Source organism: Tachypleus tridentatus, chromosome 1, assembly GCF_004210375.1.
Source record: "Tachypleus tridentatus isolate NWPU-2018 chromosome 1, ASM421037v1, whole genome shotgun sequence".
NCBI classification, from domain to species: Eukaryota; Metazoa; Arthropoda; class Merostomata; order Xiphosura; family Limulidae; genus Tachypleus; species Tachypleus tridentatus.
The window spans coordinates 87,443,112-87,460,776 of NC_134825.1; the positions used below are offsets into that span (position 1 = coordinate 87,443,112).

The window sequence follows — 17,665 nt, forward strand, 5'->3', positions numbered from 1 at the left end:
GAGGCTCCATAATAGAGCTTTGTGTAGGGCCATTGAGGAACAGAAACTGCCAGTTGCCCAATTCCACTACTCAACTGAAGTGTCCCTAGAGTTGTTGATGGATGTTTTCTATGTGATTTATCAGCTTAAAATTAGGAGTGGCTAACAAATATCCAAAATAAAAAAAACATTGTTTGTAACAATGTTATCATTATCAGTTTGGTTCTTAAAATAAAAGCCAGCTAGGCTTATGAAAGAAAACAGGAGCACTTCATAGAGAGATCATGTTGAACTGAATATATTTCAGAATTATGTATAAGATAAGAAATGTATCCATGTGTTTAATTAATTTTTCTCATGATCTGTAAAAAAAACCTTTATAATGAGCTGAAAATTATTTTCACTGAAAATCTCGTATTCTTTCCCATGCTTCTCTTTGGACAACAACAAAGTTTATTGCAGCTGTCATGTTGGACAACAAATTTGACTGATCACTCATTTAGTTCTTCAGGCTTTAGTTTCAGTTAATAACACTAGACTTTTTTCTATTAACTGTTTCACAGGTGGTGTAAGTAATATGTGAAAGTTACTAAATGTATTTGCTTTTATTATTATCTATACATTTCAAATTAAATAAAGGATACTTATGGTTTGAAACATTTTAATATAGATATGAATGCTGCTAAAAATCAGTTTCCTGTTTTATTGGTGTTTTTTTGGTTTTTTTAAAGAATTACAGGTTGTAAGAAATTATAATTTTCCACTTATTGCAAGTGTATAGAATGACTAACCTTGATTTTATTTTATGTATATTATTTATAATATTGTTTCAAAAAGTAACACTATACATGGCTTTGCTACAGGACTCTCCTCAGACACTGGACTACTAATTGTGTACTTTGTTGGCTTCAAAGTAGCTTCTCGTATTTCACTTTTTATGCCATGTGTATTTGTTACTAAATGTCCTTCAGAAGCAAATATACATATAGAAGGGGTAAACTGAGTAATCTTGTTTTATGCCATTATTACCTTGATGCAGGATGTCATCAGTCATGTAGCTTTTTTAAATTTTTACAAGGGTTTTTGTAGGCAAGCAAGAACAGCACAGGTGGTCATATTTTGTAATGACTGGTTAAGTACAAGTACATACTGAGTTTCACTCTCTTAAATTATTAAATATCTCAAGAATGATGAAACACTGTTAATAAACTATGTTATTGTATCAGTAAACAGCTTAAGTCATTTCAAGCATTCAAAGGCACAGGAACATTACAATGATTGTCATTTATATTGCTGTATGTGCATTTGGGTAACATTTATGAATAACAGAATTGTCCTATATCCAGGCTTTATTGAATCGGGGATAGAGCTATTAACACATAAGAATATCATCATGTTATTTTCAACAAGCAAAAATACCCATCCCATGGGAAAAGTTCAAAAGTTACTCTTTCTATTTAAATTATTTCATGGACTGTAAAAATGTTACTTGTTTCCACTTGTGGTTTCACTCAGAGCCACAGCTCTAAGATGCTTATACTGCTCACTGCAAAAAGTAATTGTTGGGCATTTCAGTCATACTAAGAGCTACTCAGTAATAAGATATGGTAAATCTACATTTTTGTTTACATGAAGCCTCAACTTGGAAAGTGAATGATTAACTCCTAACAGTTTAATCTAGAATATCCTGCTTGCAAAATAACATTGACATTATTTATTACTTTTCTCCCATCATTTTCAAAACTGCATGTTGAGCTTTCCTTGCATGCTCAGCTTTTCAAACAGGAGACAGACAAACACTCAAAAGAGACATTATGGTTCACTACATATATAAGACATAGATTTCACTAATGAGTACATTATGATTCCATTTCCTTGATTTTTCAGTCATATTTCTCAAGGTGATACTCTTGCATCGACTAGTTTATTTAATACAGGTTGGATGAAAAGGTAGTATCCAATATCCTAATACTTTTGATGCTTTTCTTAGAGGCTCAGCAAAGATTGATGGTCTTTGCTTACATGTGTTTTTATATTATTTACTGCATTAGGAAAATTCAGGTCTAAGAATGTTGAATTTAATAAATTTATTTATTTTGCTAACTTCATTTATTTGTTACACACTTATTTTTAATCATGTCTTTATCTAATTCTGTAGTGAGTTATTTTTTGTACTTCAAATACCTGAAGAAAAATTTTCTAAATCTAAATTTTTTGAGTTGTAAAAATATTCTATCACTTATTAATAATTAGCAAGTTTGTTTGATTCATATTTCTTATTTTTATTTCTCTCAAAATTCAAAATAGTTAATATCTCCATAAAACTTAAATACCCATTCTTCCTAAAACATGTATATATATTATATTATGATAAAAGTGAAAAGAAAATGCTCAAACAGGATTTTCAAATCTGTATAATAAACATTGGCCAATGCTATAACAAACACTGAAACAGAGTAATACAGAGAATGCTGAAATGTATACTAAATCAATAAAATACAAGATTTTTACATTCAGTTTTTAAACAAATACATAAATGTGATCCAAATTATTGATATCTACTGAAAATAATGTATGATTTGGTGATATGAATCATTTAATACACAATTAAATAGAATATTGCCTTTTAGCCCCATCTGTGTAATACACATATAATCTATTTAAGCTGCAATTTTTAGATCAGTTATTATATAATGTGGTTAATAAAACTGTATCCAGGTTCAGCATGACAACCAGGATCCAACTTCACATCATTTAGTCAGCCCTGACCAACCAGGGGTCCCATGGGCTGACTAGAATAGCAAAAAATAAATAAAAATCTTGGTCTTGTTGAGCAAACAAGAATTTTAATAATTTTTTTTTATATTTTATCTTGCTATTAAATAGGCATTTCTATTCTTTTCCCCTTAAACCATATTTGTGCTTTTGTATGGTGAAAGTATCTTTACTTCAATCTCCCAGATGGAGCCTCCAGCTTTCTGGAGATTTCTGGTTTATTTTTAAACATTATGAGAATTTCCTATAACGTCTAAAATAAAAAGAATGTTCCTGAAACCTACAAATGGTGAGATAGAACCAGATAAAGTATGCCAAATATTATCAACTCATATTAGAAATATCTTGCCTCCTAGTTGTATTAAAATATTAATTCCAAGTCATACTGTTTGTATAGGAATTTGTATTATATGTAAACATTGTATATATTACAGTTATCATATACACACACACACACACACACACACATATATATATATATATATATATATATATAAATTAAGCTTTAAGATTATTTTAATATTCCAATGCTGCTTTTTCAGTTGTAACCTGAAAGTCATAACAGAAATTGTCTATGATGATTGCACCCAAATCATTGAGGATATCCCATCCATCAGACAAAATCTGAATGCAGATGAAAAACTAGTTCGTAGTTGTGAAAAATCAAACTATATATAGGATTAAATGGATTTGTCTTAGAGGAATAGTAAACAGACAAATCATATTTTTTTATAAATATTTGTGGGACGATTGCAAATAATGATAAAGCTGCTACATTGTAGCAAAGACTGAAAAACTGTCTGCTTTCTAAGTTGGATTTTGTTTTTAGTGTAGAACTTGTTTAATTACATTAGTTGTTTTTGACCTAGAGCTTTAGTATATTGTTATTTCTGAGACCTTGTATGTGTATTAACCTTAAAAAAATTAATGAATGTTTTTTCATTTGCTGTTGCACTGGAACATAGTGTTAATTGTGCTGATTTGTATAGGTATAAAGCCCAATAGCATTATTGTAGTAAATCAATAAACTATAAGTTACTCATTGGCTCATCAAATTAATTTTGATTCGTATAACCACAAATTACTTTTGAACATTCTCTAGTGTTATTTATCTGTGTACGAGTAAGCACGATACCAGATCTTATTCAGAAATTGTCAAACCACATTAGTTAGTATACAGTCTAACAGATAAACAGATTTTTGCACAACATCATATAGATTATTATATCTTAAAAACATCAACAAATAAAAATGTTGTGAAGTGGGTTTCATTGCAGAGACAGGTTTCTGAAAATATATAATTATTCACACTATATTACCAAAAATATTGAGACAACAACTTGCAGCTAATGTATATGTGACCAGTAGTTAGTGTGCTGGACTAAGGAGCTGAGACTCAATGGTTTGTGTCCCATTACTGTAAATAAACAACATTGCCCTACAAGTGTGGAAGAAGACATTTCAAAAGTTTTCTGCCTTTTGAAACATCGTCCTCTATACTTGTGTCTCCACAACAGGCATTTGCCATCCATTCTACGAAGTTTCATCATGAATACTCTGCCTAAACAATATATCAAAGAACATTGCCCTATTCAGTATGTGGTCATGAGTGCATTTAAAGGTTAGTGGTCAAGTCTTGCTTTTCAGTTTGACTAGAGTAGTCCAAGAGTTGGCAGTGAGTGCTTTTGAATAGGTGCTTTTTTTTCTAGCAGCTCAAATTTTGTGATGGTTGTTGCAGATAGCTCTTGTGTAATTTTGGACAAATTTAAGAAAAACAATGATGTGATTTCCATGGTTTGTTGCTGTGGAGGATTAGTGATAAGTTAGCAGCTGACACAAACTAATTGGATTCAAAGTTTCCCTTAGAAATGATCTTGCTTATCTTCAAAGATAATATATTTTTGGATCCAACTTTAGTGATGAGGATCCAAGACACTACATGCTACCCCACCCCACTCTTATCCATATCCACTGTGGATCATGTACTGAAGAAACTGAAGACAACTAAATATGCTTATGAAGAATATTGGTCCAAAGTTATATCTTCATTCATATTAACCTTGAGAAACATTTAAAGCAAAATTGCAAATTTCAATCTAAGTACTCAGGCCTTAAATGAAAATTTCAGACAGTGGATCAGCACATAAGATGTGCACAAAAAGTAGTCTATGCTGCTCATTGTTTCCTTTGGATAATACAAACAAAGTTGAATGATATCCTAGAGAATTTTTGAATATATTTGTGCTTTTCTAGTTATGAAGAGTGATGAGGATAGTATCATAATATTGGCTTATTTTTAGTTGGTTTATACTAGATGCATTGATAAGAGTTATGAGTAGATTAGCACATATTACTTCTTGTGAATTCTGATATATACAGTACTATATGCATTGGTAAAATCTTAGTGGAAAGAGCCATACCATTTTCATCATGAAAATGTGCCGTGCCATATTGCATACCATGCCTGTCAATGACTTCAGACAACATTCTAAATCTTCCTTGTCCTATTCATATCCCCAACTTGAACTGTGTTTGATAGATCTTGAGAATTGTGTAAAGCTGCCTAAGAAACAAATCTCACAACATTTGGAACTGTTTTGCAATAAGAGTGGTAGTCTGTTTTTCAATATATATCAGTGGTTGGTGGTATATGTTAGGCTGTGGTTAATGGCAAAAGTCATTAGTATACCATAATTGTGAATCCAGGGATTCATGGTTGGTATCCTGTTGCCACTATAACTCAATTTGTACTGCAAAAGTAACCATGAAATCCCACTATTAAGTTGAACAAGATTGGTGGCAGAGGGGTTGCTGTTGATTAGCTGCTTTTCTTTGTATTATAAGCTCAGAATTATGGGATGGCTAAGCATAGATTGCCCTTGTAAAAGTTTTTTTTGACAGTTCTAAAAATGAAAACAACAGTAAGAGTATTAATATATGAATTTCAGCATTGAAATAGAACACCCTCATTCTGTAGGTTTGTTTATTGAAACTTTTTTATGTCAAGGAAAAAGAAATGTGAAAATATGCATTTTAAAGTCACATTTTTATAGTCACATCATTGTCTTAGGTTCTTTATAATATATAAAAAATTTTAAAGCTAATTAAAGAACAGTGTACATTGGAGAAGTTATGTGTGTTTATTGTGAGCCTCAGTGCCACACACAAATTGCAAATATACCTCACATGAAATGATATGATTAAATCGATTTGTTATTTCTTTGAGTCAGAATGGAATCCTAGACTTCTTGCACACCAGGTGGATGAGTAATCTACCAATGAGCTAAAATGTTAACCCACTAATTCTTACAAGTAAGACACTTTTCAACAACTCAGACTACCATAATGTCATGTTCTCAAAATAAATAAGTACATTTGATAATATAAAGATGTGGCTTAAAGGACAATGAAGTGGATAGGTTAGTAAAAGGTTTCAGTAGAAAGTAAAGAACACTATTAAAATGTTAAAAACTTCTGTTCCTATTTTTTATGTAAAAATAATTTACAAAAAATCCAAATAACTGATATTGCCTGTTATTTTTCAAAGACATAGCTGTTTGTGTAATTGTGCAAAGACAATGAAGGCAGCCTCTTTGTTTTTGTAGGTTGTATTTTGCCTTGGTATATATCAGTTTATAACACAAATTTTCCACATTGCAGCATACATTTGAAATTACTAGTTTCATTAACACGTATATGGAGTTCTAGGTTAAAAATCTGATTAGGATAAAGTTTTCTAATTTGTGGAATATGCAGAAAGGTGGATAGTATTTAGAAAAATATATTATTATTAACCAACCAAATTTTGAAATTTGAATTTTCAGGCATGTGACTTTTTACATGTGCTCAGTTTTGACAAAGTTTGCCAACCTCAAGATATTCTCACCAGATGCCAAACAAATGACTACATCTGCAAGGGGCAATTTCGTGATAATTAATCACTTGTTAAGCAATACTGAATTGTGTGTTGAGTAATTGTTAGTAGAAATCATGGTGTTAGATACATTATAAGAATAATTATGTATATTTGTACATATACAATAATGCATTGAACAAATTATTAAAATATTGTGGAGAAGATAAATATTGGTAAGCATGTCTTATTTTTTACATTGTATATAGTTTTCATGAAAGCAGTTGATGAACAGAATAAAGGGATGAATTGGCTAGTTCTTTATACTTAATATCTATAACATGCAAAACCATAAAATTACTCAGTTTCATGTAATAAATGGATCCTGCTGATAGTGAAGGTATGCAAAAAGTCAGTAATTTAAGGTTAAAATTTATAATGTTAAAGACATAAAGACTCTGTTCCTTGATGGAAAGAGCATTGAACAAATGCAAATATTCTGGTATCAAATATTTCTGTAAAAAATCTTGAACAGTATTTCATATTTCAATACATTCCAGTCACATAATATATAAGAGATTTTTTTTTCTATTTCTTCTGCAAGAAAGCTGTGTTGTCAAATGGGACAGTAAAGAGATTTACCAAAACTAATATTACTGAAGGAAGACATAGCAAAAGCAGTAAACACGTAAAAAGAATGAGTCTTATTAAGGCTATTGAAAATAACTGAATATAAAATTCAAGTGAAACTGCTATGTGAAAATACTTTATTGAGAAACATTACTGTATTTGAATTTCATAAACCCAGATAATGACAGTGTAAATATATATTTGATGAACCAATTCAAAGGTATTGAAATTATATATGATAGTCCATAAAAATGTCCTATGACATGAGCAATGCATTATAATTTTAAAGAATGTTTTAGGTAGTGCATTGACATGCTGAACAACTTGTAACAGAATTTAAAATATAATTATCAAAAGTAGACAGAAGACAAAGAGTACTTAATGTGAATATGTGGTATTCAACTTCATGGAATAATACATTTTTAAAATACTATTATAATGTATCTGGTCTTCAGTGTTTTCTCTACGGATTGACATGGTTTATACACTTGGGATGTGTTTTTTTGAGAAACGTGATTCTCCCAAGGGTGAATAAGATGAGTTTGCTCAACTAGGGAAAGGAATTTAACCAGGAAATATCACAAAAGAATTCTGAATTTCTCTGCATCTAAGTATGTTTGTGCAAAGAAAGAAGGATGGACAGAAGTGTAAACACAGAAACAATATTCACTCATTTAAACAAGACAACCATTTGTGTATCAGCATAAAAGACAATTACCTTTATATTAGACCTTGTAAGTTGAAAATCTGCAAAGTGTCAATTCCCATAAAATCTGTCTGAGAGAGCATCAGGTTATATATTTGAAATTACAATGTCATACTTTCCTGGGGCAACAAGCATTACTTATGTGACAGGTCATCCCCATCAGAAAATAATGGAGGTCATAACCTTGAGACATCATCTAGCCTTCCATTGGAATATACTACTGTGTATTTTCATACATGCCTCTTGGTGAAACAGATAATCCATTTCTTTAATCTGTTAATTAACAACAAGCTGTCTTTCCCTTGGGCAAACAAAGTGTTACATGACACATATCAGCAGATAGCTGAATAAAAGTAACTCTACTTTGACCAAGTGTTATTTGAAAACTACTCATATCTCAAATAATAAGTCCGAAAAATTCTACACAAACAAAGGGAAGAACAAGTGTGATATACTGTACAGTTTTAAAGGTGTCAAATAACTTTATTAATTTTTATTAATAACTTTATTAATTATATAACAGTTCTTAAATCCTACTTATCACTTTTGAAGCTCCATTGTTTTCAAACAAATATCTTTCAATCAACTCATAAGTTTACTCTTAGTTTTAAAACTGCTCTAATTATGATCTCAATTAATGAAACTTAAGCCTGTTGCACTAACTTGTTATTTTATAAAAAAGAAATTGGGCATATAATTATTTATAGAGTTATGTTCTGAAGAACTCTTACATTTTTATGGGTTTAATTTAATATTTTCTAGATTACTTGCAGTAAAATTAAATGTATTTGGGCTTGAACCAGCAAAAAACTTGAACTGAAAATAAAGTACATGAAGAAGCTACATTGACATAAAATTTAGACTTGTTCATGTAGTTGCCTTTCGTACTAGTTTCTAAACCATGATGTGAACCAGGGATATCAAAAAGCGACCATGTGTTTATCTGAAAAAAATTTGCATGATTATAAAGATAATCAGTAAATGCTGTATTGCAAAAGAAAAGTTATAATTTATCATTATGACTATATAAAGGTTACCAAAATAATAAATTAAAAGTTGGGTTGGTCATAAGGCATTTTTCACATAATTATACCTCAGGTCATGTGCATTTGATAAAACTTATGTCTTGGATTAGTGGGAATTGACTACAAAGTAGAGAGAAAATAAGGAGAATTATTTATTATATAATTAGTAAAGGTTTTAAACTTTGCTTTTGTGCATTATGCTAACATCTTTTGTAAAGAATAAAATGAAAACAGCTTGTGGAAAGTCCTCTGTTACCTTATCATTTTAAAATGTTTATTCATACAACAAAAACCAATTAAATTATAAGATACATTGACAATTTTGTATTGTAATAGTAAATGAGTTTGTGTTGAGGAACCCTTAGAGAAATTGTATAAAGCTACATTAGAAATTAGGATATTTACTCAAGAAGTTGGAAAATAAACAGTTGTAAATTGTTTGGTAGAACCCTCCTTTGTTACCTCTGAAGGCCTCTGTCTTCTGTACGTGTTGTGTCTGCATAAAACTGGGAAAGTGCTGGACTGATTCTCACCAAATGTGATATATAGCTCTATAGCCTTTGTGTTTCTGTTCATTGAAGAGGTACATTTATTGATGAATAGTTGTTAGTATATGAGCAGAAACTATTCTCATTTTTGTGAGTATATTAAGCATTATGTTTGTAATACTATAGTACTTGCATACACACACACACACACGCTGTTATCATGTAATCAGTATGTAATTGATGTTGGTGGTGTAGGTGTCAGATTTAGTATATCATGTAGTTCTTGCACATGGTTTGAATGTGCATGTGTCAAAATTTTATTTTATGGTTGATGTGTGTGTTGTATGTATTAAAGGATATATTTCAAATGTGGTGTTTTTTTTATTTTTCGTGTTGTTTTAGGGTGTTATTTTTTTGTGTTTAAAAATTGTGCATGTGATGTATGTTACCCATAGTTAATAACTGACACAAATATTTGTGTTTGGTAATTGGGCTTGAATACAGATTTGAAAGTTGCTGTTTAAATACAAATGTGGAATTTATGTGCTTTATATGATAAAAAGGTTAGATCTCTTTCATAGTTAGCAATTGTCTTCAGTTTCTTAACAATTATTTTTAAAGCTCTCAACCTGTTAATGAATATCAATCATGGTAGTACTGTTAACACATTAATGTTTGTCATGGTAGTGCTCTTACCTTAGTAATAAATGTCTATAATGATAGTACTCTCACTGTTAAAGAATGTCTGTTTTGGTAGTATTCTCATCCTATTAATGAATGTCAATTGTGGTAGTACTCTCAGCATGTTAATTAATGTCTATTGTAGGGTGCTCTTAGGTTGTTAACTAATGTTTGTGGTAGTGCTTTCAACCAATTAATTAATGTCTGTGTATTTTCAATCAAGGTTGAATATTTGACCAGTGAAAAGAAATATTGGTCATATATTTATTGTTTTTAAATCAACTATGTATACTGGATTTGATATGATTTCAATTGTTTCATTTTATATTCTGACATCTCCCAACTCCACTGATATGCCGAGTCAAGTTCTGTTTCAAAACATTAGAGTGGTTTATCGCAAAAAGTGGTCAAAGCCCAAGACATCCAAGTACTTTGATGGAGCTTTATGACATCATAAACATTATTAGATAGTAACTAATACATGCTTTAATAATTATAACCCAGCCTAAATAGACATTACATTTTAAGTTTCTAGGGTTTATTTTGGACACAATTACAAATATTGAAAAATCATAATTAATTACTACTTGTAACAATTTTAAACTAATTAAAAAGCTTAAAATCAACTTCACAAAACATTGTAGGATTGAAAAGCTCGCTATTTAACAAATAAAGTTATATAAAATAGAAAAAAAAATTACATGTTCGTCTTCAGCACTCTGGCAGTAACAAAACCACTGCTGTATGTGACAACATATATAGTCCATTATGTAGCTTTTTTCACTTAACAAGAAAACTGTATAAAGCGCCATCATTTTGATGATGTGTATCATAATAAATAATGTGAATAGTCATATTAAACAACTATCTTTTTCATATATGCTGTTGGTTTAATGAAACTGCTTAATGATAATACAGGATGATATAACGTCACTCACCTGTAAAGGTTTCAACAGATGAAAAGGAAATTTATATATTTACAAAATATGTAAAAATGTCAGAAATATTAATCTCTGATAATAAAAAAAATACAGATTTTGTTGTTTGGATTGCACACTCGGTGATTTTGAAGTTCGGTAGCAAGGGTGTGATTCCAGGACTCACCTATAAGCAAAGGGGAGATTCAGTGGCTTAAAAACGAGTAGAAACAATTCTGTGCTAATACGCGAATATTTACGATATTTAATATAGATTTTAATGTATTTGATCAAGTTTTCCTTATTCAACTAACCAACTTGCTAACCCAGTTTTTATTAGGTGAAATTCACAAGAAGCTAGTATAGAACTTTATTTTAGTAAACCGTATACAGTGATATTTAATCTTGTTATATGCAATGCTTAATTTCTGTCGGTTTCCCGGATATGGGAATCGGACCTGTGCTGGATTTTCTTTTTAATTTTTTTATCCAGTGGCACAGCAGTATGACAACTCTAGAAACTGAGCGCAGATAGCCCATTGTGTAGCTTTGTGTTTAGCTTTAAAACAAACATTTTAATTTAAAAGCAGAAAAATTAGAACCAATAATGCCTCGGTTACATTGTGAACTGACACGTGACTGACGTAATCAACAACAATACTCCATCGGATTTCCACCTCCCACTAAGATGGTATAAAAGACTAAGAAGCTAAAATAGTTTGTACAAGGACCATATGGTTTTCAAATGTAATATATTAAATTAGTTTTCTTTTTTCTTTATCACTTTGAAAAGGGACTACCTAATAGCCTGTAAGCAAAGGGGCAGGTGTCTAAGGAAAGTAAAGTTAGAGTAGGTATCGTCTGTTGTCCTTTATGTTAACTGAATATGTTTTACTTTGTATACACACAAGTGATTTGGTATTATATCTGCTACATGACTTTATTCTACGGTCGAGGAAACAGGAGTGAGTAAGACTCAGTCTAGACAAACTGGATTAGCCCTGTCAATAAAATAGTAAAAGTGAACCGTACAATATTCGTTTCACGCACATAACACATGCCTCGTCTAGACGGAGCGTGCTAAATAACAGACAGAGTGAAAATAGTAAAAATAAACCGAACCTATTCCTCCTTTTATACAGGAAGTAAGCAAAAGATCGCCGTGGTAAAAGACAGGGTCAAGTGGCGGCCAATATATGGTATTTAAGTATGGCAATAAACGCTGTTGGCCTTAGCCCGGTTATCGAAACATTCGGAGAGTGGTGGCTCTGGGTGCTACTGAAATAAAAATAAAGCTTTACCTGTAGCACGTGATTTAGTCCGTGGTAATGTTATAGGCATTTGTTGTAACAAACAACGGTAAGTTCTACTGTCGCCTGGATCAAGGAACGCTCTCTAATCAAGCATCTGTTCGCGGCGACTTATTATGATCAGCTGTTCGGTCGGTTTTCCAGAGTGTCTGTCTTATCAACGGAAAAGAATATGGCGGAAAGTTAGTATATTATTTACCCTATTCGGTGCCTTAAAAAGTACAGTTTCAATGTTTTATTTATTTGTTTATTTTATTATAGATGTAAAGCAAACTTTGCAACAGATCTATATTTGAAATTTAATAATATTCCAATGAAAATTTTAAAATATTTTATATTTTTGTTGTGATATATTACCCGTATATACAGCTTACCCAAGAAGTTCGGCTGGTGAAAAGGGGATAAGTTGTTTGTGAGTAAAACCGAATTGATAAGCAAAACTTAACCACTGAGTCTTAATGAGCAGTACTTGTTGTTATTTTGTTTTGTTTTTAGTTTCGTTTGTCTGGCAAAATCTGTGTTTTGTTCTCATACCTCATCAGTGATATTTATATTCTGCATAACGAAAACTGGAAGAAATTTATCAAGCTAAAACATTATAATGTTTTGTAAAACACTGAACTATATACGAATATAATTTAAATGTAACTTAGTAATTCACATAGAAATTCGCAGGCCTACGACTTGGACGCTATATGTTCCTATAGAATAGCCTGAATACCAATTTCATTATCTGAGGTAAACGACAGGACGACTGGAAATCTTGTATTAGTACACCCACTGGTGGATCTATGGAGAGTGGATGATTTTACTTTCCTTTTCCTATGTACTGCAAACTAAAGTTACTCTCAGACTTAATAAAGAAAGCGAATTTTTGAAAGGTTTCACGATCTAGTAGAAAAGAAATCCAACTTACCCAAAAGAATCATGAAAACCATAACTGGTTGGCCTTGTTTCCTCACAAAGCCAGTATTTCTTCGTAATACAGGCAATCTAACTCCTGAGGCCCGGCCAGTGCGAAATGACCACTTCTTTACACTTTTGGTATGTTTCATTGATTCCTGATCACCATATGCAAAATCAGCCCATTTATGGTGGGCATTGTCAAGCGGATGCGTGTATGGGTGGGAAATGAGGACTATATATTGCGCAACCTGAATACGTTTGATATAGTAACTACAGAATACCACGATATCGGTATGCTGGAAGGGAATGCGAGCCATCAAAATGTTGCACAGAGAATGGGATGCAATCAGTCGACTATTACAAGGCTGGTTAAGCGCCACAGTTTGACAGACTTAGTTGATGACCGACAGCGTCAAAGACAGCAACACGTCACTATACAACGTCAAGATAAGCCATCCATCTGATGCACCTGCGTGACAAATTTCTGACTGGTAGTAAGATTGGACGTGATTCACCAGGATTACTTGACCACTGTCTGACAGTACATTGTCACCTACATCACGAGGGTCTTGACCTGACAGAGGCCTGAACGTCACTTCAATACATAGCCACTGTGGTATATGCAGCATAACAGATGGACCCAGAGAGACTGGAATACCGTACTCTTCACAGACGGGTCACGCGTTTGTACTGACAGGGCTGACGAGTGTTAACGTGTCTGGTATAGGTAAGGCGTTTCAGACAACCACAGAACACTTCTGGTAGTCATTGAGAGGAACTTGAATGCACGATAACCACTTAACAACGTCTTAAGGCTTCATGTGGTTTCCTTCTTTAGAGACAGCCGTAACGTCACTATTTTGCAGCAGTACAATGTTCGTCCACATTCAGCAAATATCACCATGGAATATCTCCAGGCAGGATACGTTGACGTAATGCCATGGACACCATACTTACCTGACCTCAACACCATTGAACCACCTATGGGATGAGCTAAACCACAACGTCTCCAGAAGATTCCCTCAAACCACAAAACAGACAGTAGCTGATCCAGAAATTGCATAAGTTGCAGAGGATTCCCCAACACATAATCAGTCGCCTGGTAGCCAGTATAAGTGAGCTTGAATGTTCATTACAATAACCTTAGCTCTGGAACATCGTGATGATTATTTGTGTAGAGTGTCTGCATTTTTCACTGACCACATATACGTAAATGTAATACGTACTTCTGAATTAATACCAATTGATTGAAAATTACAAATATACAAATATACAGCATAAAAAATTATGTATTTTAATTGAATCAGTGTATATCCAATGGTGATCTGCCAAATTCTTTCAAAAACATTTTGCGACATGCTGTGTACAACCTTTGGTGTGTTTTTTTGCTATTGACAAGTAGAAAATGACACGACACTTTACTGTTGTCAAGGTATACGTAGTTTCTTCGAGTGTCACCACAGTTGATCTTATTTTTTATTGTATGTATTGTGGAAGCACTTTGTGTATACATGATTTGTTTCGTTTATCCAGACAATGAACAATCTTAATCCGTGATGACGATAAAATTATATATTTAAAAACGGCTGGTATGAGTAGAGAAGGCACTAATAGAGGAGCGAACAACGTTTCGACCTTCTTCGGTCATCGTCACGTTCACAATGAAAGAAAAGGTTACTGACCGGTAGCTGACCACAGCGGTTGTGTAATTGAGTGTAGGAATGTAGAGGGCATGCTTAGATGTTGTATACTTTTATTAATATAGGTATAAAGGTGTTCCTTTGTATTGGTTTATTTTGGGTTTGAGTTATTATATAAGTAAGGCTTCTTTAATTTTGCGTTTATGTTTGTTTCTTTATTTAGTATTTGGGTAGAAAAATGGAAACCAGATTCAAAAAACACAAAAATTTACCTTCACACGTTTTCGAACATTGCAAATCAAATGAATATAACATAACCATTAAAAAAACCTAAATACTAAATAAACAAACATAAACAGACGCAAAATTAAAGAAGCCTTACTTATACAGCAACTCAAGCCCAAAATAAACCAATACAAAGGAACACCTTTATACTTATATTAACAAACATACCCAACATCTAAGCACGCCCTCTACATTTTTACACTCAATTACACAACCGCCTTCAAACGTGGTCAGCTACCGGTCAGTAACCCTTTCTTTCTTTGTGAACCTGATGACCGAAGAAGGTCGAAACGTTGTTCTCTCCTCTATTAGTGCCTTCTCTATCCATACCAGCCCTTTTTAAATATATAGTGAACAATCTTCTTTACGTTGCATACTGCTACACACCCATTCCAAAAGCAACCAATTTTTGTTGGTAGCACGCTACCTATGAGTAGCGTTAAACAATGTCAAAATGTTCTAATATATTGTGTTCCTCGTGATTGTATATCGGTTTTGATTATCGTGTGACTTGTTGATTAACATGTTCAAAATATTGTATTATAATGTACTCAACCTTCTATATATTCCTTTATCGCTTATTTTACACAGTAGTTGATAGTTGTATACCAAGAAACGGAGAGTGATAAAATAAAGGGAGAATATGACAGAAAACACCGTTTATTGCAACGCTACTCAACCTTTAATTTGTTACAGTCAAATGCTTTGTAACAATTGTGTTCTGATGTTGTATTTATAATTTAAAGTTTCTGAAAAGTCTTTTAAACTAAATTGGTAACTATTTTGTTTATAATCGTTACACTACCTCAGTATGACTGAACTAAAAGTGCATTTCTCAAGTTGTTAAAATCGAAATTATGTGGAACTATTTGCATTTAAGCTTAAATGTACACATTTGTGATATTTGTATATTGAGTGCATTAGCTTCAAAATGTATATTGCGCTTTTCATTTTCAGTGTGTTTAGAAGTTTTTAAAGAAACATAATTACTCTGGAAATTCATAAAAAATGGTAATAAAATATCAGCATAAGAATGCACAAATGAGTAAAGAAATGAGAAATACCTGACTAGTTTCGACAAGTCAAGCTTTTCTCGTTACACTGTAATAAGTAGTCTGAGATACCCGGCCCACCCAGAAAAGGAGACGTGTCACAAATTGCACACAGCCGTGATAAGCAAAGTGTGGCGTCTTGACAGAATCAACAAACGTTAATGACAAAAGCCATGTGCGTACCTCAAGCAGCTCTTGTTGAGAAGGAGTTGAAAAATCAGCTTTAGTATTCATGTTCACATAATTAACCACAAAAGTAATTCGATCAATCAAAAAGTATTGATGAACTAAAACTATTCTATCAACGCAACACAAAAATATTTAAAAGTTGAGAAAACTTGCTTAACAACAAAACAATAAAACTTCTAAATAATGAAATGTTATCTGAACTCAACCCTATGTGGAAATTTTTTGTATGTGTTAGTGGACGTTGACTCTTGGAGTCATAGCTGTCTATCTACATGTTACGACCTGAGTGTTCTCAGGTTCTTTGAGAATTAAAAGGATGATCAGTTGAAAGTTGCTACTTATGTAATCATATTTGCGTTATTTGTTTTTGTATTTCGCGCAAAGCTACACGAGGGCTATCTTCACTAGCCATCCCTATTTTAGCAGTGTAAAACTAGAGGGAAGGCAGCTAGTCTTCACCACCCACTGCCAACTCTTGGGCTTTTCTTTTATCAACGAATAGTGCGATTGACCGTCATATTATAACGCCCCCACGGCTGAAATGGCAAGCACGTTTGGTGTGACGGGGATTCGAACCCGCGACACTTGGATTACGACTCGATGCCGGGCCTAGCGTTATTTGTGCTATTTATTGATTTTTTTCTAAAGTTTTGCAAAAGATTTACACGAGATTGATGTAATGCCGAATGGGTAACTGATTTAATACATCGTGGACCAAGTCAGAAGAACAATCAATAAGATTTGTGTAGTTTATCTACTAAGTTTCGTTGCTGGAAGGTAAAATGCTCAAATCAGCAACCCCATTTGAGATTTAATTGGTGGTGGGGGAGATCAGTTCCTAATGAGATCTAGGATCCATGAAATATCAGAGGTTTTTTAAAGGGAAAATGCAAACATTCTTGAAGATTGTGATTATCTGGATGGGGGTTGTTGTCCCAATTTACTTTAGTCTCTCTTGTAGGCCCCTCACACAGTGAAAAATGCTTACAGTTTATTAAAGTTGGTTCACTTGCTCAATATTATAGGTCCCTCACTGAGAAGAAGCTGGTGCCGCCCTTGTTAAAATAAAAAGTACCTTTGGAAAATTCCGTTCTGCATTTTTGAATAATGTGGAACTAAGGCCCAGCCTCAGGCTTCTAAAGTTGTATCAGCAAAACTATATAGGATTGTCGTTAACTGAAGAGGGCCTTAGACGTCAAACACATTCCCTACTCGTATTTAACAACATT

General features: G+C 32.6%; 1 protein-coding gene across 7 annotated transcripts in view; it reads left to right on the forward strand.

Annotated features, from left to right (window-relative positions):
- The window catches only part of LOC143254899 (serine/threonine-protein kinase D3-like), a 95,635-nt gene that overhangs the window by 24,667 nt on the left and 53,303 nt on the right, over positions 1-17,665 (forward strand). The window contains exon 1 of one of the 7 annotated variants that reach the window (XM_076509831.1): positions 12,216-12,546. The exons of the other annotated variants lie outside the window; for them this stretch is intronic. Coding sequence (XP_076365946.1) covers positions 12,481-12,546 — 66 coding nt within the window. The 5' untranslated portion in view covers positions 12,216-12,480. Of the gene's footprint in view, positions 1-12,215; positions 12,547-17,665 lie in introns of those variants that run through there. 7 annotated transcript variants of the gene reach the window in all.